Below are 21,655 nucleotides of genomic sequence, written 5' to 3'. Positions count from 1 at the left end.
TGCAGGGATTCGTGTTTCACTTCTCTTCATCCTCAGTCTTTCCCCAAAAGAGAAGGCAGCCTGACCAAAGGGTCGGTGAATTTAGTCCCTACCTCCCCTCTCTGCAAACCAGCTGGGCTGATGTTTGTGTAGGCGGTCAGAAAAAAATCGAATTTGCTGCCCAATGAGAGCAAATTATCCGGACAACTGGCTCAAATCTCTCTCCTCCGTGGCCGGGGTAGATACAGTCTTTGGACAAGAGGCAGAGAATCACTACTCAGGATCGGGGTAAACACCTTCCTCCACCCGCTCGGACCTTATGGGTGCCGACTCTTGCTGCGAAGCGGGAACCTGTGCGGCCAGACGCACAGACCCCGCGTACAAAGTGGAACAGAAGGGCAAAGGTGCAGAGGAGTGGAAACCCGCCCTGGGCGAAGGCAACCTCGAAGGTGAGCACCCAGGCCTCCGATGGACTCCACCCGACCTTGGGCTGGCGAGTCAACTTCAAGGGCAATGGGTGAGTTTTTGGAGGACCCCTGCACTGGTCCCCACCACTTTCACACGCAGAATCCTGTGTATCTCGAAATTGGAGCCGTTTCTCTGCTCCGATGCAAACATAACTTGCTCTGGAGACCCAGCCCCGCAAAGCCCCTCAAACGCAGCTTAGTGGATCTTTAGGAAACAAAAGTTTTCAGAGGACCCCGAGCTGACAGTACTGTGGCCGTCTCAGGCCTGGAATGGGGGATCAGCCCACTGCCCTCCCCTCCGAGCCCGCTGCCCTGAAACCTGGGTTCTGAGGGAATGCCCGATTGAGTTTGGTGATTAGAGCACTTGGACTTGCCCGTAGGTTGCAGAACCTGACCTAGGGGCAGAGACCCCTCCCTCCCCAATCTCTGAGCTAGTCCTGTACACCCACACATTTTGGGGCCATCCAGATGGACAGACATGTAGGGATACACACACATACACACGCTGACCACCACACAGAGTCAGAGGCATGGGTTAGAGTTACCTGGGCTATGGGTGGCTCACTCAGACACATACAGGTGAGAAGTCACACAGGTAGAGGAACACACACATAGGGGCACACAGGCAGATCTGCTGGACACATAGAACTCCTTAGACAGATACCAAATACACAGGTTAAACGCACACGGGCACTCACGCATATCACACAAGACTCCCCCAGGGCACCCATCAGAGTCCCAACAGCGCCACTTCTCCCCCTCACCCGGTTCACCCAAGGGTCCCCCGGCCCACAGCTCCCGCCCCGCCTCTGCTCCCCTGATTCCCACCACTAGCCTGGGGCCTCAATGCTCACTCCGATGCTTACTCCCCCTGTCAGGTCTCTGGTCCTTGAGGAGCTAACCCCCACTTCTCCCTCGTTCCCAGTCCCCCCCCACCCCCATCCCCCAGTCCCGCTCGGCCGCCCCGCGGTGCCCATGTAAATGACAGCAATAAATATCTAATCAAGGCCCCGGGCGACGACGCCCGTCGCCCGCCAAAGCCCATTACCGAGCAGGCGGGCGGGTTAGGGAGGGGTGCTGGGGGGACGGTGAGTGGCAAGCCGAGCATGTGGTCCGTTCTGGACCTTCGTTCTGCACTGAGTACCCATCATCTCTGACCTTGGGCGAGTCATTGCTCCTCTCTGTGCCTCAGTTTCCCCTTGGGTAAGACGGGTGCTGAGCTGGGCTCTCCGTTATCCTGGCCTGCCCTCCCACCATCCAGCGATCTCTCTTTCCGCTTAGTCACCTCTCTGTTCTTCGGACAACTTATTTGACTCGGCCCAGTGCTGCCAGATGGGCGGGCATCCCAGCTCGCAAAGACCGAGGATCTCAGCTCTGGCCCCGCCTGTTCTTCCAACTTTAGCTGGGTTTCCGGCAGCGGCAGCGGCGGGGAAGAGTGCCCTGGATCTGCGGTCACCAGGCCGAGTGCATTTCCCTGACGGGGTTACTTCTTGAGACCAGTCTACCGCCACTGCAGGCGCTGGTTCAGTGTGTCCCCAGGTCACTGGAGCCCACTGGGTCTCGCGGCCCCTTCCAGCCCCCACGGGTCTGTGCCCCAGGGTTGTTTGCTTCCCCATGGCCGCGCGTCCCTGTATCTATCCATACTTCTGTCCGAGCACGGGGGCATCCGGGGTCTCCGAGTCAGCACGACACACCCCTCCAGCAGCCCGAGGCCCACACCTGGGCCAGGAGCAGGGACTTGCTGTCCCTGTTTCATGCCTGGCCAGGCCTGGGTCTGGATGATCCTGGGGCGACCCAGCTGGTACCTGCGGGACTCCGGGCCAGGGCAAACCCGGCGAGTGAGGCCGCCTCCTCCGTACGAGTGTGAGGCGGGAATGCTGGTGGCCCACCCAGCCGTGCTCCACTCCAGCTCGGTCCAGGTCTCCTCGGTCTTCTCTGGCTCTCTAGCTGCATCTCTACTGGAAAGGAAGAGGAGAATCAAGCAATTATCCTGACAGTTCGATTCCCAGGGCCTGCGGTCAGACCTCCCCCGAGCCAGCCTGTCCTCCAGAGCAAACGCTGGATGGGATTCGAGAAGAAAACAACAAAAATTGGCCTTTCTCATTTTCTCATCCTTCCCCCGCCGCATTTCCCTGCCTTAAAAAAAAAAAAATTAACTCCAGCCGCCTGATTTCTTTGCACCCCCCCAACATTGAGCACATCAGAAAAACTGAGAACAGTAGGCGGAAGGGCCTCCCTCAGTCTCGGCCCATTAGCCTGCAGGGGGCTAATTACCCCAATTAGTGGCTGATTTATAATTAATGGCTCGGACCGAGGGATAATTGGATGTTAATGGATAACAGTTTGTGTAGGGAACTAAGCGCCTGGGCTCCTCAAGAGGGCCTCAGGGCCGGGGTCTGTCCTGAGACCCACCCGGAACTCTGGGGATCTCTGCGCTGGCGCTCCTCTTCCTCCCCCCTCTGTTCCCATCCCTAAGCCAAGAGGCTAGGTGAGAATCTCCTTTGAGAAACTGATGAGTTGTAGGTGCCTGGAGACCAGCACCCCATCTGACTTGACCCTTGCAAAGCCACACACCCTGAAGCCCACCATCTGAGGTCCTTGGCTCCAACTTTAGGACCACTTTGGGGGCCCTCAGCTGAGCTGGAAGGGGGATGCTGGAGGACAGCCCATTACCTCACCACATGGATCAAGCACATTAATCAAGGGGTTAATGGTAGCAATGTGCTAATCATGGTGCCTGTATCAAATGCCACTGGGGGGTGGGGCATGGCCAAGACGAGAGCAGTGGCCAGGGCTTGGTGTGGGACTGGGTCAGGGCTCAGTCTGTGGCAAAGTCAGGGCCGAAGGAAGCTATGGCCAGGAGGTGGCTTGGCTTCTGGTGGTGACATGGAGTCTTCCCTGCTGGGTAGGGCAGGGCAGGCAGGTGAGGAGACTCTGGACCTTGGCTCCCTCAGTTCTGGGTTTTGCTGCCCTTCTCACATCTCCCAGAGCTTCACCCAGGGCATTTGACCATCTGACCATTCTGCTAGAATTTGAGCCCCTGGAGCTGGAACTCACTGCATTACCCCAGAGTTCATTGCCTGACAAACAGTGGCTCTATCTTTACTTGTGGGATGAATGTGTCATGTCTCCTGTGCTGGGTAGTGAGTACTTGCTCTGGAGCCAGACCCTGCCTGGCAGGAGCCCCAGATTGGTGAGGTTAAGGGCTCTTGGTGTGCACTGAGTTCACGCTTTGGAGTTAGACTCCATGGATACCATCTTGGCTAAGTTGAGTAGCTGTGTGGCTTTGGGCTCTGTCTCTGGGTTGCAGCTTGCTTACCAGTCAAATGGGATGAGATTGTTGTGAGGATTAAATGAGATGATGCCTGTCTCAGGATGGCTGGTAAAAAATAGTTATTATGATATCTTGGGTGAAGGGCAGGCAAATGGGCAACTGCAGTTTGGTGAGGTAATGCTATGATGGAGCGTTCAAGAAGTCACCTGACCCAGCCTGGCCTATCAGGGGAGGCTTCCTGGAGAAGGGGGTGCATAAGTCTAGTGTGAGGGATCAGGAGTTCTCCACGTAATGCTGGTGGAGGGACAGTGTTCCTAGAGGAGGAGGCATGGTGACTGTGGGGAGCTGCGTCTCAGTGGGTGGGAGGGTGCTGGTGCAGAGGGTTAGGAGGCAGCAGGGTGGGGAAGTGGAAATGACAAATATGTGTGTCTCTAGAATGTGTCCTTGGCTGTTCTCTGTGGTTTTGCTGGCCATATCGAGTCGCTGAATTGTGGGCGCCCTGGCTCACCCTCCTGGGAAGTGAGGCATGGCTGAGGGCAATCTGGTGCCTGGCAAGGGGAGAAAGAGGCTGGTTCCTGGGCTTTCTGCACTTTGGCGTGCCTGACACTGACAGTGGAGATTCGGGGCTCTTGGAGGGTTCGGCAGTGACCTGAGAATTGATCTGGAAAATAAACAACATCTGAGAGGGAGCAGCTGGGTGTATTCTCATCTCAGGTCTGCCCTTAGCCCTGGCGCCTTCAGGGTCCTTGGTCAGGGTAAGGTCGCGGTTTCGGTGTCCTCTTGTATCATATGCTCCCATTGCTGATTCCTGGCAACTCAGAACAGATGTAGGAATAGGGGTGCTTACTGGGATGGTGGCTCAGGCTTTCCAGTTCCCAAACAGGTCAGCCAAGGGTGACTCACCTTCTCTGAGCCTCAATTCCTCATCTGTAAAGTGGGAATAATAATAGTGCCTCCCTCAGAGAGTTGGGGTAAGAAATTAATGAGGTTACCATGGTTGAGTATCTGGCATGTTCCGGGCACAGAGCTTCTCTTAAAGTCCTGTAAACTAACACAACATTGTAAATCAACTATACTTCAATCAATTAATTAATTATTCTGGCTATGGCATAGCTTGCAGGATCATCTTAGTTCCCTGACCAGGGATTGAACCCAGGCCCCGGCAGTGAAAGCCCTGAGTCCTAACCACTGGATGGCCAGGGAATTCCCAACTATACTTTAATTTAAAAAAATGCTTTGAATAAAAAAAAAAATCCTGTACCCACTAACTCAGAGCTGGAAGGCGTCTGGGTCATCTTGGTCAGCTACCCCCTACCCACTCACACACAGTCATGTGCACACACGCACATTCATGTGCACACACGCACACACATGAAGGACTCTCTCTTCCTCAGCTTCCTCAGGTGGCTGGCCGACGCTGGGTTACACACTTCCCCCGACCAACCAAGATTTCTCTCCCTCCTGGGGCAGCCGTTGGGTCAATGTTGTAACAGAAGAGGTCAGGGATGGTAGGGTCCTAGCCAGGGTCAATAGCAGCCTGGGGTTGGGGCAGGAGCCCTGGTCTGGAGCTCCCGGGTTCATGTGTTCGTGTTCTTCTACCTGCCTAGCTAAAGTCTTTTGGTCTCCAAACTACTCGGTAGGAGGAAAGGCAGCAGGGGCCTCTTCCCCCAGAGGGTCACTGGGGAGCCTCCAGGGCTGAAGGGGTGGTAGCATTTCTCAGGGCAGGAAGTCCAGGGCAGCAGGCCCCCTACAGTCCCTCCCACTGCTGTTGGCACCCAGGGCTAGTCCTCACCAGTGCCTAGCTCTCGGTCACACTCTGGAAATAAATACCAGGTAGATCCTCGGCAACCAGGGTTCCTGTTCTGCCTCTACCCCTTGGTAACTGTGGGGCCTCGGGCAGGTGACTTTACCTCTCTCAGCCTCAGTTTTCTCACTCCTATAGTGGGGGTAATAAGTCCTACCTAGTAGGGTTGTGTTGAAGCTTGTTAACGTGAGCAGAAGAGGGTTTGGCTCACGGTAAATGTTCAGTAAGAGGTAGCTGTCATTGGTAGTGAGATAATGTGTCTGACCATGCTTGGAACAGAGGAGGCAAATTGCTCAGAGAATTTTGGTTCCTCCCCTCCTGCATTCTTTCCTTTCCTTTAAACAAATTCGTTCTGCTTGGTTCTCCACTGTGTGGGGGAATGAGCAGAAATGGAGGGGGAATTAAAAGTTCAGAAAAGGAGAGGAAGAGGCAAAGAGAGATGGGGTAGTTCTGTGGGGTGGCTGAGCCCGGTGTGGCTGAAGGAAGGGTCCACTTTCCTTTTAATCAAAGATGCCTTACATGTGGTTTCCTAGCAGTGCTGCCGTTAATTTATAAAAAATGCCCCCTAATAAAATTCTGCTTGATTCTTCGATTGGCTGGGCATTAGGCCGCAGCCAGCAGCGACGCGGGGACATAACGGATGCATTTGCAGATTTGGAAAATTAAAGCCATCTATATGGTGCCTGTGGTGGGACATCCGCCGATCTGCTTGCTTAATGAAATATAAAGATTCTTTTAACCAATGTAAGCACAATTCGACAGCTTGTGAAACACGGCCGCTCCATGATGGATGGCTCTCCTGGCTCGCCAGGAATTGCGGGGTGGCACCTTTTAAATATATAATTGATTCTGTTTGGAGTGTGCAGTGGGCTGAGCCCATGCACAACCCGGCCTGGGGCCAGGGGTGCAGGGCCCTGTTTAGAGGCTCCGACTAGCCCTGCAGGACTCCAGCCTGGGCGGCTCTTGGCCTCACCCTAGGACCCACAGCACTCAGAACTGGATGCGGATGGGGCTCTAGCTGCTGGGCCTGGCTGAGGACCCCGGGGGACAGGTCTGGGCTGCCCCTTGTCTGGAAAAGTGCCTACCGGGCAGGGTTCCCCCCAGTCCCAGACTTATAGTCCTGCGGAGAGAGAAGGTGGTGGTAGCAGGGCCTGAGGACCATACTGGGCTGTGCTGGCCCTGCCTCCCCTACCATCTCTTAGCTGGTGAGTCTTTCTCATGCATGCAAGATTTATTCTTTACTAAGCACTGGCTGTGTACCAGGCTCTGTGCTAGGTGGTACAGAAACCCAAAATGGGTAAAACAAATCTATTTATTTTCTCTGTGTTGATCTGTCTTGCTCTCTGCATCAACTCCATCTCTTTGCTTTTTTTTCTTTCTTTCTTTCTCTTTGTGTTTCTCTCTCAGACCCTGTTCAGGGCCACATGACTTCTGAGGGTGTCATTTAGCGTACGTTCCTCTGGTCATACACACACACACGTTCACACACACCAGCCCACAGACATATAGAGAACCACAGACACCCACCTAAATGCAGATGCATACACAGTCGTGTGCCTGGTCACAGTCGGGCTGCGTACACACATGGCCACACGTGATCACTGAAATGAGCTGCAGGCCTGTGGCTGTGTGGTACCACATCTGTGCAGCTTGGATGGTAAGCAGCATCATCAGTCAGGGGCCCCTCTGTGGCCTCAGAGGAGACCTGGGGCCCTGATGTCCATCTGGAGAAGGAAGAGAGTGTGAGGCTGGGGAGAGAGGCGCTCAGCTGGGAGGATTCAGGCTTGCACAGCCTCATCTCACGACATACACACGCTCACATGTGCACACACGTGCATGTATGAGCACACGCACTGGGGGAAGGTGCTTTTCCTCTGCTGTTGTCCTATTGCCTTGGATCAAACCAGAGATGCTAGAAGTCAGGGAACGGAACATGCCGGAGTAAGAACCTGTGAGTGGGGTTAGGAAACACCAGCTGGTGGGAGGAACATCACCTCACCTGTGGAAACTTGTTCTACCACTTCCTAGGTGCGTGGCCTTTAACAAATTATCCGATCATTCTCACCTTCCATTTCCGCATCTGTGAGATGGGGGTGATAACAGTCCCTACCTCCTAGGGCGTTGGGAGGATGGATGGGGATGTCTGATGTATCTGGGGCACTTAACAAATAGTTGTTATTATTAATTCATTCATCCGATCCTCATCTCCTGAGCCCTGCCTCTGTGCCAGACCCTGCGACTGGACTGAGGTAGGGAATCCAGAAATGCATGAGATACACTTTCTGCCCTCAAGGAGCTCAGTCTAGTGGGGGAGATAGAAGTGTCATCACACTACTGGTCCAGGGCTAGAATTAAGAAAAGCCACGTAAAGTGCTTTGTGTGGTGCCTCGCTCAGTGTGTTCAGTAAATGGTAGCTGTTGTTGTTACCATCATTTCTGTGACCTGAGCTTAGTTATGTGCAGGCTGAAGAGGGGAGAGATGCCTTCTCAGGGGCGGGTGGGGAGTGCCCCATTTCTGAAGAGTAGGTGTCAGCTGAGTAGCCTTGTCAGGTCAGTGGGAGGAAGGGCAATGATGTTTCAGGTGGAGGCCCAGCAGGAGCAAAGGCATGGAAGTGACACGTGGGAGTGGCAGGTAATCTGGTATTGCTGGGTACCAGGGAGGGGGAGGGCATCAGGCTGGAGGGGAGGGGTGGGCAGACGCCAGACTGCGAAGGTTCCAGAGGCCGTCAGAGGGCCAGTGGGCTGGGGCGGTTTTGGGGCCGAGAGAGGCACCGCTCCTGGCGTCCGTTAATAAAGACTTGTCGTGCATCCAAAACTGTGAGGTCAGCAATAACTAAGTCAATTAAAATGTCACCACATTAACAACAGTGGAGTTTTAAGGCCACAAAGCCCCTGAGTTTGGTGGGGGAGGGGCATTCCAGCCCAACCGGGGTGGGGGATGAATAAAATTACTTCTAAACTCTGTTCCCTCTTCCCCACATGGCCCCTGTGACACGTTTTGGAGGCTGGCTCCATCCCCACATCCCTTGGCACACAAAGATAACCCTCCCCCCACCCCCACCCTCAAAAAGGAAAGAAAGAAGGAATATAAACGTGACGATCACCTGTAATCCCATCTGCTATCTCCCAGAGATAACCTCTGTTAACATTTCAGGGTATAACCTTCCGGACTTTTTTCCTATGCATATTTATACATACATTACAGAAATGGGATCACATCATGCATACTGTTACCTATTTCTTCCACTCAACAGTATATTGTGAGCATCAGCACATACAGATACACATCATTGTTTTAAACTGTGGCACCGTCTTGCATTGCAGGCACGACTGTTCCCTCATTTACTGAACTAATCCTCTCTTGATGGACAGTGAGGGTTCCAATTGTTTGCCATCATAAGCAAAGCTGTCATAAATATTCCTATATCCATATCTCTGTATAACTGAAGGATAAATTCTAGAAATGGAATTGTTGAGTCCAATGATGCTCTCTCTAAAGGCTTTTGATGCAGGGAGTAAAGAGCTCTTTTGTCAGTGAGGTAGGAGAAGGACCATTTCCTACTCCCCTCAATAACCCTGGGTAATAATTTTTCTTCATATTTGCTAATCTGATTGGTGAAATTCTTATTTTATTGTTTCTATTTTTATTTCTTTGGTGACAAGGAAGGCTGAGCATTTTTTGGTCATACGTCAGACGGCTATTTGTTTTTCTTCCTTAATAAGTTGTCTCCGGAATTCCCTAGTGGCCAGTGGTTAACACTCTACGCTCTCATCGCCAAGGGCCCGGGTTCAGTCACTGGTCGGGGAATGCAGATCCCGCCAGTGAGGCGCGGCCAAAACCAAACAAACAAAGTTGTCTCTTCATTTACTTAGCCCATCTTTTATTAAGGTGACCGTCTTTTTGTTTCTATATAAGAGCTCTTTGTATGTTATGGGTATTCTCTTTTATTTTTATTTGTGCTATTTTTTAAATCAATTTTGCTATGTTATGTATGGTAAATATTTTCCCAGGTTTGGTGTTTGCCTTTTAGATTTCTTTATGGTACATTCTATTATACAAATGCTTAAACACTTTATGTTGCCGTGTCCATCACTCTTTTCTCTTAGATCTCTGCCTTTGGGGTCATGTTTATGGTACATAGAGTGGGATTCTGTAAGTAAGTGTTGTTGGTTGGTGTCATGTGTGAGTGTCGACTCAGAAATCTGTAAATCCAGCCCTCAGCTCCCAACTTGTATATACAGCTACCAATTTAACATTCTTTTTTTCTTTTTTTTTTTTGGCCACGCCGTATGGCTTTCGGGATCTTAGTTCCCCGACCAGGGATCGATCCCGTGCCCCCTGCAGTGGAAGCACGGAGTTTTAACCACTGGACTGCCAGGGAAGTCCCCCCAACTTAACATTCTTACTTGGAAGTGAGATCCATATTTCACACTTACCATGTCCCCAAAAAGCCGTGATTTTCATTCCCCTGCTCCTACTTCCCAGAGCCGCTTCTCCCCTAGAGCTCCCGATTCAGGAAAAGACCCATCTTCACTCAGTGGCTCAGGCCAAAAACTAGAGTAATCTTTTTTTGCCCTCTTTCCCTCACATCTTATAACTGACCTATCAGCAGTCATGTCAATTCTACCTTCAAACTATGTCCTGATTCTGACCACTTCTCCCCCCTCCACCCGTACCACCCTAGTGGAAGGCACCTCGGTCGCTGGCCTGGGCTTCTGCAGTGGACTGGTCTCTTCGCTTCTCTTCTTGACCCTCTGCAGTCTGTTCTCCATACAGCAGCTGAAGTGAGCTTTTAACAACAAATTGTCATGGTCCTCACCTATTCAAGACCATCCAGGAGCTTCCCATCACACTCAGGATAGAATTCAAACTCCTTACAATGGGCCATGAAACCCCCTGGGATCTGGCCCCCTCCTCTCCCTCCCACCTCACCTCCCCCACTTGCCCCCTCCCCCTCTGTGCTCAAGCCACCCTGGTTTCCTTGCCGTTTCACACACACACCAAGCTTATTCATGCCTCAGGGCCTTTGTCCTTGCTGTTCCTTCTGCCTGGAAAATCTCCCCCTCCCCACCCCGAGTCCCCCGACCCCTGAGATTCACATGGCTTACTTCAAACATCATAGTACCCTTTCCTGACCACATGTTCTAAAACAGCCTCACCTTGCCTCTTGTTATGCTCTTCCTCTGCCTTATTTTTCTTCAGGGCACTTATTCCTGTCTGACTTTATTACATACGTTTATTTGTTGTTTTATAGCCTTTCTCCCTTCGAAGGTAAATTCCATGAAGGCAAGGACTTTGGTACTTAGTATGTGGGTGCTTAATGAATATTTGTTGAATGAATATGTGTAATACATGAATGTGTATGAGTATCATGTTTGTGTGTAGATACATCTGCTGCGTGGATAGGTATCTGTGAGAACATCTATGTGTGGAACTGTGGAAGTAATGACATTGTGTTTGTGAATGTTGATGAATCTGTGTGCAAATTTGACTGCTTACGTGAATGCTTTGCTGAGAATGTCTGCGTATGTGTATTTGTGCATGAACCCTGTGTATGCCCGTGTGTGCATGTATGTGCTGTGGATGTTTGGTGATGTGTCCACTTCAGTGAGGGTGGGGAGCTGAGACATCTGGACACGTTCTTCCTCTTATCAAATGGACCACATTCCAAAAGTGACGTTTCAGGCCGATACATGGTGGGCACTCAGATGAGGACTGCAAGGGTCTGGAGGAGCCCTGGGGCTGGTGGGGCCCCGGCAGCCTCATGCTGATGCGAGCCATCTCAGCAGAAGGGGTGTGCTCTCTGATGCGTTGGCCACCAAAGAATGAGGCTGAAGCAAGGTGGGGCAGAGCAGGCCTTGCACAGGCTGTGTGGCCTCAACATGTCACTGCTCTTTCTCCAAGCCCCAGTAGACTCATCGGTAAATGGGGTTCATTGCTCTTGGCCTGCTTGCTTCTTGGGAATACGGTGAGAATAGAGGGAGGCAATGGCAGTGTGTGTATCACAGTCATAGTAACAGTGTTCTTAAAGCTGTGCAGCATATGAGGGTTGTAATCCACTATCTCATCAGAGCGAATGCCTCAGTGTTCCCAGGCCAGCTCTGGACTTGGCTCCGTGTGAGCCTCAGTGGCTGTTTGTTGAATAAATAATAGGTGTGTGAGCAAAATAATGATGTACAAGTGAGTAAGTGCCTGGGTGATTAAATGAAGAGATGACTGCATGAGGCAGCAAACGGATTGATGAATCCCAATAAGTAACATGTTTGAGCACACGCTACGTGCCAGACCCTATTGTAAAGGCTTCTCTTAATCCATGCAACCAACCCCATGAGATAAGTACTATTACTAACCCCATTTTGCAGATGGAGAGACTGAAGGTCAGAGAAGTTAAGTGACTTACTCAAAGCCACAAAGCTCCCAGGTGGCAGAGTGGAGATTCCAGCCCAGGCAGGCTGACTCCAGAGCCCAGAGCACTAAACCCTACACAAGTCCTACTGCGTGAATCGATGAATGAGTGGGTGAATGAATAAATACATGCAGGAGCCCTCTTGCTCTTAGCTGTGGGCAAGGCAGGCCACTTTCTGACGGGGAAGCAGAATCTCTCAGGGGTGAGGTGGGCATCCAAGGCCCGGACCTTGGGTGGTGTCTCTGCCAGGGTGGAGTGTGACCGCATGGCCTCACTCACGTCCCCTCCCTCTCCCTGGTCTGCAGGCACATGCCGCGATGCAGCACTACGGGGTGAACGGGTACTCACTGCACGCCATGAACTCGCTCAGCGCCATGTACAACCTGCACCAGCAGGCGGCCCAGCAAGCCCAGCACGCCCCTGACTACCGGCCCGCGGTGCACGCGCTCACCCTGGCCGAGCGCCTGGCTGGTAAGGGCCGTTTGTGGGGACGGGGGCTGGGGGGTGGAGGAGAGATCTGGGGGAAGAGGCTCCGGAAGGTGAAGACAGGAGGAAGTACTGGGAACGTTTACTCTGGGAGACTCAGGAAGACGTCAATTCAAAATCTGTGTGTGAGTGTCCAGAGCACCCTTGTTTGCCGGCACTGTGCTGGGCCCTGGAGCTGCCCTATGCCTTCAGATTCCCTTAACCACCCTGTGAGGGAGGGATTCATTAGCCTGTCTCACAGATGGAGAGACTGAGGTAGGAGGTAAGGGACTAGCCCAGAGCATTCCAGCTCGGAAGTGGCTGGAGTGCCCAGGGAGCCCCATCTGTAACAGCTCCCATGTTTTGATCACTGACTGTATGCCAGGCACTGTGTGAGGCGCGCTCTCTCTCTCTGTGCGTCTAACCATTCAACTCGAGTAAAGGGAGGTTATTATGTCCACTTTATGGACAAGGAAATGGAGGCTCAGAGAGGTTAACTCTAGGCAGGGCTGGGGTAGGAGATTAGAATGTGACATTATGGCTAAAAATCTGAGCTTTGAAGTTACAGACTTGCAGTCATTGTAGGGTCTGCCCACTCACCTCTCTTCTCTGAGCCTCAGCTTCCCCCTTTATAAACAGGGAACATGTTGGAATGTTCCCATAGGATGGTTGGGATGTTATTTGAGATAACATACTCAAGGTATTCAGTAAGGGCTTGTAGGTGCTCAGAGGAAATTATTACCCGGGTCCCAAGCGAAGTGCCCATGAGGGAGCCGCAGCCTGGTCCCCCCTCCCCCAGTTCAACTGATTGTTGCCCTGCCCTGGCAGCCCCTCAGTGAGCGTGGGAAGGATTTGATGGCATAGGTGGGGAACGTGATTTCCTGGGAGGTGAAGCCACCCATCCCATCCTGTCCCAGGCCAAACCTCAAGCAGCTGGTGAATTGCTCTGGCCCTGGGCCAGGTGGTCCTCAGAGGGCTTTAGGGCACTCCCAGGGAGACCAGGTGCCCAGAGACCCATGAGAGGGCACGGCAGGAAGAATGTGGCCAGGATCAAATGGTGGGGCAGATCAGAGAAGCATGATCAGCTGATGCAGTCAGGGAGGGCTTCCTGGAGGCCATGGAACAGGAGTCAGGCCTTAAGAGGGCAAGGAAGGGGGACTAGCATGAGTAAAGGCACAGAAATGGGATGGGATACGAGGCCTGGGTAGGGGTTCTGGTCTGGCAGGGAGGGTGAGGCAGCCGCTTCTACTCCTCTAGACCCTGCCAGGCTCTGGGAAGGGCTCAGTGGATAAAATGGAGCCCCTGGTCACCTTCTGTAGATTAGCATGGGGTCATCAGTCTCCAGTATGGGAATGTGGGTGCAGTCCTGCCTGGGCTATGGCTGCTTCTCTGGTTTGGAGTGAATTCCCTGTGCCCAAGCTGCTGGTGACCTTTGATCCTTACCATGTTCCAGGGCTCACAGGAGAAGAGTCAGGGACAGAGGCTCACCTCTGCTGGTGGGGACAGAGGAAGTGGAGTATTCAGTGCTCCCACCAATTCTCTAATCTTAGGAAGGAGGGATATGAGCTCCAGGCAGGCCTTTGTATGGAGGCCTCGCCTTCCAGCAGGAGGTTTTGCTGATGGTACAGAGAGCCTGGCCTCCCAGGCTGTGACTCCCTGCCACCTTTGTATTCCCTGGAGCCAGCAGCAGAAGGCTGACCTGTTGCTCCCACACCCAGTGTTCTACTGAGAGGGGTCCTCACTCCTTCCCCTCCCACAGCGTGACCAGCGTGAGCTCAGGGCTCGGTCCAGGCTGGGATTAGTGCCAGTTTGTAAGAGGTTCAGGGTTCCCTCTTTACACTGAAGAAGGAGCAGCCCAAAGTCTGAGGCTTCCTGGATACCCAGTTGCCTCCTACTTCCTCGTTCAGAGTGTGGCGTTGACTCCCCAGTCCCTGGAGTGCAGGGGGGGAAGGACCTTGGCAGCCCGGTGCAGAGGTTGACACAGCTTGGGTTCCCTTCAGCATAGATAGTCCAGGGTCCACTTATGGGTGATGGTAGGCGGGGAGAGAGAGGTTAACTGTCCATCCTCCAGGGACTGGTCAAGCAGAAGGGTTGGAGGCTAGACAGCAACCCCAGACAGACATCTATGCTGGGAGGTTCATGTTCCCAGCACGTGGGCAGGACTGTGGAATCTGTGGTCCACCAGGCCTGTCTCCCCTCCAAGCCTGTGGTGGTTAGTACCTGCTCTCTTTGTCCTTCCCTCCTGGAGGAAGCAGCTAGAAGGGTCAAGACCACACGCAAGAAGCCTTTCCTGTGTTCTGAGGGCCCTGCCAGAGCCAGGGTTTCTGTTGAGACATAAGAGCAGGAGCCTCAGGTCCTGCCATCAGAGATTCATAGGACAATGGGGACGATGAGATTCATACCCAGAGGACATAGGATCAAGTGCCAGTGAATTCCATCTACTCAGTCAGACCTCTCCTAACTGTACCTTGCAGATAAGTCATGGCCTGGCTTCTCATGGTCGGGACAGTATTCTGTTGGTATCTAGAATCTAAGGGTCATAGGCTATTAGAAGCTTTGTGACATGGACTTCCAAATTATTAGCATCATGTACTCTCAGAATATTATACCCTTATTATTCTGGGACTTTAAGGATTTTAGGGCAATGCCCACCCACCTACCTACCCACCCACCCCAAACCAAATAAGGAAGATCCCCCTCAGTCATATTCCTGACAGCCATTCATAGAGATGAGCTAGACCTCAGTGGTCCTGATAGTGAATGATGGGGTGGAGCGATCTTGAAAATCCAGCCACATGGAGAGGAGATGGGTGATTTCCAAGGGGGAAGGACCAGGGTCTAGCTCTGGCAGGAACACAGTGGGTCAGAGCAGGGTAAGATTCAAACTCTATTTCCCATAATTAAATGGGCCCCCTCTCCTTGCCCTCCAACGGCTGTACATTTCAAGACATCATCTTGGAGGCCCGCTATGGCTCCCAGCACCGCAAACAGCGTCGCAGCCGCACGGCGTTCACGGCTCAGCAGCTCGAGGCCCTGGAAAAGACCTTCCAGAAGACTCACTACCCGGATGTGGTGATGCGTGAGAGGCTGGCCATGTGCACCAACCTACCTGAGGCCCGGGTACAGGTAGGACCCAGCTCCTCTAGCTAGACCTTGCAGGCAAGCACCAGCCCATCAATCTGCCTTCCTGCTGTCCAGGAGCCAGCACTTCAGCCCTCGGTGCCAAACTGCAACTGGTGTCTCCATGAATGCCTTCAGTGACAGGGAGGGTGGGCTGGAAAGGATTGTGGGTGTGTGTTTGCTACAGGGCGGGGGCAACCTTGTCACTCACATTCCCTGTGGGAGCACCCTGCTCCACAACTCTGCTGCTCCCCCCCCCACTCCTGCTTCTCCCCCCTGACTCCTGCTGCTCCCCTTCCCACTCCTGCTGCTCCCCCTCTACTCATGCTGCTCCCCCTCCACTCCTGCTGCTCCCCCCTCACTCCTGCTGCTCCCCCTCCACTCCTGCTGTTCCCCCTCCACTCCTGCTGCTCCTCCTCCTCTCCTGCTGCTCCCCTCCCACTCCTGCTGCTCCCCTCCCACTCCTGCTGCTCCCCCTCCACTCCTGCTGTTCCCCCTCCACTCCTGCTGTTCCCCCTCCACTCCTGCTGTTCCCCCTCCACTCCTGCTGCTCCTCGTCCACTCCTGCTGCTCCCCTCCCACTCCTGCTGCTCCCCTCCCACTCCTGCTGCTCCCCCCCCACTCCTGCTGCTCCCCTCCCACTCCTGCTGCTCCCCCTCCCACTCCTGCTGCTACCCCTCCCACTCCTGCTGCTCCCCCCCCACTCCTGCTGCTCCCCCTCCCACTCCTGCTGCTCCCTCTCCACTCCTGCTGCTCCCTCTCCACTCCTGCTGCTCCCCCCCCACTCCTGCTGCTCCCCCTCCACTCCTGCTGCTCCCCCTCCACTCCTGCTGCTCCCCCTCTCACTCCTGCTGCTCCCCCTCCACTCCTCACTCCTGCTGCTCCCCCTCTCACTCCTGCTACTCCCCCTCCACTCCTGCTGCTCCCCCTCTCACTCCTGCTGCTCCCCCTCCACTCCTGCTGCTCCCCCTCCACTCCTGCTGCTCCCCCTCCCACTCCGGCTGCTCCCCTCCACTCCTGCTGCTCCTCACCCTGTTCCCAGGTGTGGTTCAAGAACCGCAGGGCCAAGTTCCGGAAGAAGCAGCGCAGCCTGCAGAAAGAGCAGCTCCAGAAGCAGAAGGAGGCTGAGGGCTCCCACGGGGAAGGAAAGACTGAGGCCCCGATTCCAGACACCCAGTTGGAGACTGACCAGCCCCCCAGCCTGCCCAGCGGCAACCCCCCTGCTGAGCTTCACCTGAGCCTATCTGAGCAGTCGGCCAGTGAGTCAGCCCCTGAAGACCAGCTCGACCGGGAGGAAGAACCCCGGGCAGGGGCTGCGGATCCCCAAACTGAGAAGAGCCCTGGAGCTGAGAGCAAGGGGCTGGGCTGCAAGAGGGGCAGCCCCAAGGCAGGTGAGGCTCGGCAGCAGCTGTGGGTGGGCCGGGGCCCAGCCTAGGGAGGACAACCAGGTCTAGTCGCACGGGGGCCTGGCTACGCGAGGGGGGTCAGAGCAGTGGTAGAATTAGCCTTTGTGGCACTGGACCTGACCCAGAGAAAGGACTTGGCCATAGCAGGCCTGTTCCAGGTGGTCACCCTTTAGTTGCTGAATCCTGGAAAGGTCCAGGGAATTCGGGGGTCGGGGGAGAGGCTCTGTGGCAGGGGAGGGGTACTTGGGGAGCTCAGGGCAAAAGCTATCACGCATTGTGGAAATTTTCCAGTATTTTAACAACCAGTACAGATGTACCAGTGCATATTGGGTGAGTACCATATGGGTACCAGAGAGTCCCACATGCAGCAGAGACTCAGAGCTGTGTTTTTGAGGGAACAGAGCTCTGGCAGGAGGCATAGCTCAGACACAAACCCTGGGCTCAGGCAGGGAGGGGATGGGGCTGTGAGCTGAGAGCTGGAGGGGAAGGGGAGCCACAGACAGGAGAGGGGAAGGGGAGGTGACCGCCCTTGAAAAGAAAAGGAGTCTTTGGGAGGGACATTTCTGTGCTACCTGATTTGCTTATGGCTCAGCCATTCCCCATGTCAATCTGTGATTCTGTTGTGACGATTTCAAGAGTAAATAAAACTCTTTTGTCCCACCAAAACCAAACAACAACAACAACAACAACAAAAAGAAAGAAAGAAAAGAAAAGGAGTCTCCCTAAGAAGTCAGACATGGGGGCCTTGGCAGAGTCTGGTGCTCCTCCAGGAAGCTTGGGTCCCTCCCTCCCGGGATTCTGGGGGATGCTCAGCCCTGGCTGAGATGGGTGGATATGGTTTCAGCCAAAGCCTGTCCTGTCTGCAGCTCCAAGGGGGTGGCAAGGCCGAGGCAGCCCCTCCTGGCAGACCAGTGCCCTGTCCTGAGTCCTCGATTCTTGGTTCTCTGCTTGCAGATTCCCCGGGCAGCCTGGCCCTGGCCCCTGCAGCCCCCGGGGGCGGCCTCCTGGGCCCCTCCCACTCTTACTCCTCATCCCCGCTGAGCCTCTTCCGTCTGCAGGAGCAATTCCGCCAGCACATGGCTGCCACCAACAACCTGGTGCACTACTCTTCCTTCGAAGTGGGGGGCCCGGCCCCTGCTGCTGCTGCGGCTGCCGCTGCCGCTGTGCCCTACCTGGGCGTCAACATGGCCCCTCTGGGCTCACTGCACTGCCAGTCCTACTACCAGTCGCTGTCAGCGGCCGCTGCTGCCCACCAGGGCGTATGGGGGTCTCCACTGCTGCCCGCACCCCCCGCAGGCCTGGCACCTGCCTCGGCTGCCCTGAACAGTAAAACCACGAGCATCGAGAACCTGCGGCTTCGGGCCAAGCAGCACGCGGCCTCCCTGGGACTCGATATGCTGCCCAACTGACTGCTGGCCTCCCACCCAGTCAGGGCTCTTGGGTGCCCCCAGTCCAGCCCCATGGTTATCCCAAGACGGCTCTCAGGGAGTTAACTCCAGGAGCCCAGGGACCCCGGAGCCTTGGAGTCCTGCTTCCTGTCCCTCTCCCCCTCCCCCCACCAGAGCTCCAGCCCTCGGTGAAGCCCACACCTACGCCCTCTGCATGGCCCTGCTTGGATCCCACGGAGGCTGAATGGGGAGGAGGTGAGAGGCTGGTGCCCCCAGCTTTCCTTGGGGAGTGAGAAGCTCTCGCTGGCTAGATCCCCGCCTCAGCGTCACCTCCTCCCATCCCTCCCTTCCTCCCCTTCTGTCCCTAGTAAGTTTGTGTGTGGAATGTGAGATATATAAAGCTATATTTTCAGGCACCTGCCTGCCCCAGGCCCCCTGCCCCACTCCATCTCTTCTCCTCTGCTGCTCCTGCCTCCACCTGCAGCTTCCGCATCTCACTCTGGCCTTCCCTTCTCTCTGTCTCTCTGTCTCCCCTTTCCTTCTTCCCTGACCGCTCTCTCCCTGTCTCTGTCCAATTCCCCACCCCTTCTCTCCCCAGCCTCTGTCTTCCCCTACTCTGGATCTTCCCCCATGTCTCTCCTCCCTGCCCCTGCTTTCTTTCTTTGGTGCTGGCTGTGTTGGTGTCGTCAATTCCCAAGCTATGTTTTGTTTGGGGTTGTGGCTTTTTAGTTTTAGTAATTTTGCTTCTTCCTGTTCCTCTCCTTTTGCTTCTTCCCTGCCTGTCTCCTCCCCACCGGCACCCTCTTGAGGCAGCTGTTCCTTTGCATCCCCAGTAGAGGTGATACGGCCCTCGCTGGAGACCCTGGAACCACTGGAGCTGCAGGCAGGAGGGGGCACTAATTGCCCCCCTCCCCCTAGCCCAGAGTCTAGAAGGGCATGTTCTCTTCTCTCTCTTTTCTAGCTTTGAGGCCCCCCCAATACCCCTGATTGAGGAGGAAGGGAGTGGAGGCAGGAGTCAGAGTGGGGCGGGCAGTAGAATGGCAAGGCAGCATCTCTGGCTGCAACAGCGTTCATCCAGGCCTGATCACAGGGCTCTAGACCTCTCTTTGGTGAGACTTCCCTGGGTGGAGGGAGGCAGCAGGGAATGGGTGCTCTCAGAAAAGAGTCATCAGAGGAATGCGGTCCCACGCCCTGGGCCTCCAGGTTCGAAGTTAGTGTCCAGGGCAGGGGTGTGGCTAAGCCAGGAGGGGAGGTCGGACTCCAGCTCCTGATCACCGTAAGCGCAAACCATGCAGCAGTGCGGAGTCTCAGGCTTCTGCTGGCGTCCTGTCCCAGAGCCAGCTGTCGAAGTAAGGGCTTCTGTCCAGGTAGTCACTGGCTCGGAAAGGTATGCTCCTGCTTATGGCCAGGAACCCAGCCCAGCAAACTCCCTCTCCAGGTGGAGTGACCTTGAGTCAGCCCATAGCCTCTCTGGGCCCATTTCTCCACCTGGATTAGATGGCCTGTAACGTCCTGTCCAGCTCTAACATTCCGCACGTCTGTGCTTACAACCTTGCGGGGCAGAAGTTTTTAGTTAAATTAATAACAACCACGAAAAGGCTCTCAAAAGCACAATGTATGAATTAGAAAATGGCTGTTGCCTTGCTGTGGAGCAGTGGGTGTCGCACGCACAAGCCCCTCCATGGGTACAGCCACAGTCTTTGCATCTCAGTTTCCCCAGTAAGTATAATGGGTCCTTTCAAGTTGAGACAATCTGGATTTGATCCTGTTTTTCTTGAGTTTTAGTCCAGCCTCTGTGGTCACCCCATCTCTAAGCCTTCACATGGTCTCAGGGCTCAGGGTAAGGGGAGGGAAATGGCTTGCACAGATTCTGGGTCATGATGCCCAACCCTGTGCAGCTCACCACTGAAGCCTCCACATCCTGCTTAGGGAAGTTGCATCTGAAAACCAGGGTAAAGATTCCTAAGGCTTACCTCCTCTCCCAGTGGGAAGAGAGGGGGGTCTACTGGCAGGATTGCTTTGCAGAGTAGTCGATGCCCATGACCCTTGGGGAGTTCGTCTGGGCTAGGGCAGATGGAGAAGGCTTTGGATGGGAGCAAAGTGAGGGGGATGGTAGCTTGGGCCAAGAAAGCTATTTGAACAAAGCAGTGGAGTGAGACTTTGTGGATGATGGGGAAATGGTGGCTGGCTTCATGAGAGGTGGGGCTGAGGGTCTTGAATCCCAGATCTCACCTGGATGTGGCAGGGACCAAGGCAGGCAGGTGAGGGTTTCTGAACAGGGGGATCAGTTGAGCCAGGATCAGGTATCTGAGATTTGGAAGGTGAATCCAACAGCCACAGGAGATCAGAGGAGAGACTTGGGCAGGGAGACAGGAGGATAGCAGAGACTCTAGGAGACAATAGGGATTTCTGGTTTATCCTCTGCGATCAGCTCCAGGAAGTTCTGTTTCTGAAATGAAAGCAATCTCATCTAGCCCAGACATAGGGACTGAAGCTTTTTGCCTGTCCCTGGAGGCAAATGACTGTCACTGGACCTTGGAATCCAATAGCTCTAGACATTACCACCTCCTCCAGGAAGCCTCCCCTGACTTCCCAAGGAGCTAGTCCACCCCGGAGTCATGTTCTATTATGGCAGAACCAGGCCCACCTCCAGCTCAGCACATCTTCCCTCAGAGCTTTGTCAACACTTCCTCATTCAATTGACCCAATTCCACCAGCCCAGAGAAGGCAAGGAAAGTATATGTGGTCCCCTTCCCCGGGCAGATCTCAACGTAGCTTAGAGGACCATCCTCAGTGACTGAAAGCAGCTAGAGAGCAAGAGGGGAGAGTACTTGTAAGTGGTACCCTGCATCTCCTATGAGCTTGGGGCAGGCCCACCACACCTGAGACAGGCTGAAGTCTCTCCCAGGTTGGCCTGGTCATCTCAAGGCTGAGAGCCAGAGGCTCTGACTGTTCCTTCCAGGAAGGCCTCATTCCTCTCCTCTCCCTCCTGTTTGAGGTCTCCATTTCCCTGCTTCCTCACTTCCCCAGAGCATGATCCAGGGGCCTGGGCCCCCACCCCGACTCCGCAGCAGCGGGCTGTACAGACTGCTTTCCAAACCAGCTGTTTTGTGACCTTTTGTGCTTAGAGGTCGTGCCAGCCCGTGGCAAAACCACTGTGTACCATATTTATTTATTCTGTTAGTTGAAAAAACAAGACTCAAATGCCCCTCTCCTGCTCCACCCCCTGTGTAGTACAGCATGACACTCTGTCCTGTGTATCCCTCCGTCTGTCTGTCTGACTTCCTGTGACGTTGTGACCTGTTCTTTGTCCTACTTGGCTAATAAAAGAGAATCTGGCAGCACA

At 54.3% G+C, this 21,655-nt stretch overlaps 1 protein-coding gene and 1 long non-coding RNA gene across 6 annotated transcripts in view; one reads left to right on the top strand and one right to left on the bottom strand.

Annotated features, from left to right (window-relative positions):
- Nucleotides 1–7,420, bottom strand: part of LOC309615884 — a 17,124-nt gene extending 9,704 nt beyond the window's left edge. Inside the window, exon 1 of the long non-coding RNA XR_014237123.1 lies at nucleotides 1,605–7,420. This is a non-coding gene — a long non-coding RNA (uncharacterized lncRNA). The remainder of the gene's footprint in view (nucleotides 1–1,604) is intronic.
- Nucleotides 1–21,655, top strand: part of DMBX1 (diencephalon/mesencephalon homeobox 1) — a 25,093-nt gene extending 3,438 nt beyond the window's left edge. For 3 of the 5 annotated variants that reach the window (XM_082365166.1, XM_082365167.1, XM_082365164.1), the window contains exons 2-5: nucleotides 12,236–12,401; nucleotides 15,343–15,521; nucleotides 16,558–16,906; nucleotides 17,876–21,655. In XM_082365166.1, the coding sequence (XP_082221292.1) occupies nucleotides 12,248–12,401; nucleotides 15,343–15,521; nucleotides 16,558–16,906; nucleotides 17,876–18,330 (1,137 nt within the window). In that variant the 5' untranslated portion in view covers nucleotides 12,236–12,247 and the 3' untranslated portion in view covers nucleotides 18,331–21,655. The remainder of the gene's footprint in view (nucleotides 1–12,235; nucleotides 12,402–15,342; nucleotides 15,522–16,557; nucleotides 16,907–17,875) is intronic. The other 2 variants (XM_082365165.1, XM_082365168.1) reach the window with 2 other exon arrangements.

This window comes from Balaenoptera borealis, assembly GCF_965194805.1.
Source record: "Balaenoptera borealis genome assembly, chromosome: 1".
Lineage (NCBI taxonomy): Eukaryota > Metazoa > Chordata > Mammalia > Artiodactyla > Balaenopteridae > Balaenoptera > Balaenoptera borealis.
This window is presented reverse-complemented; position numbering and strand designations above follow the sequence as displayed.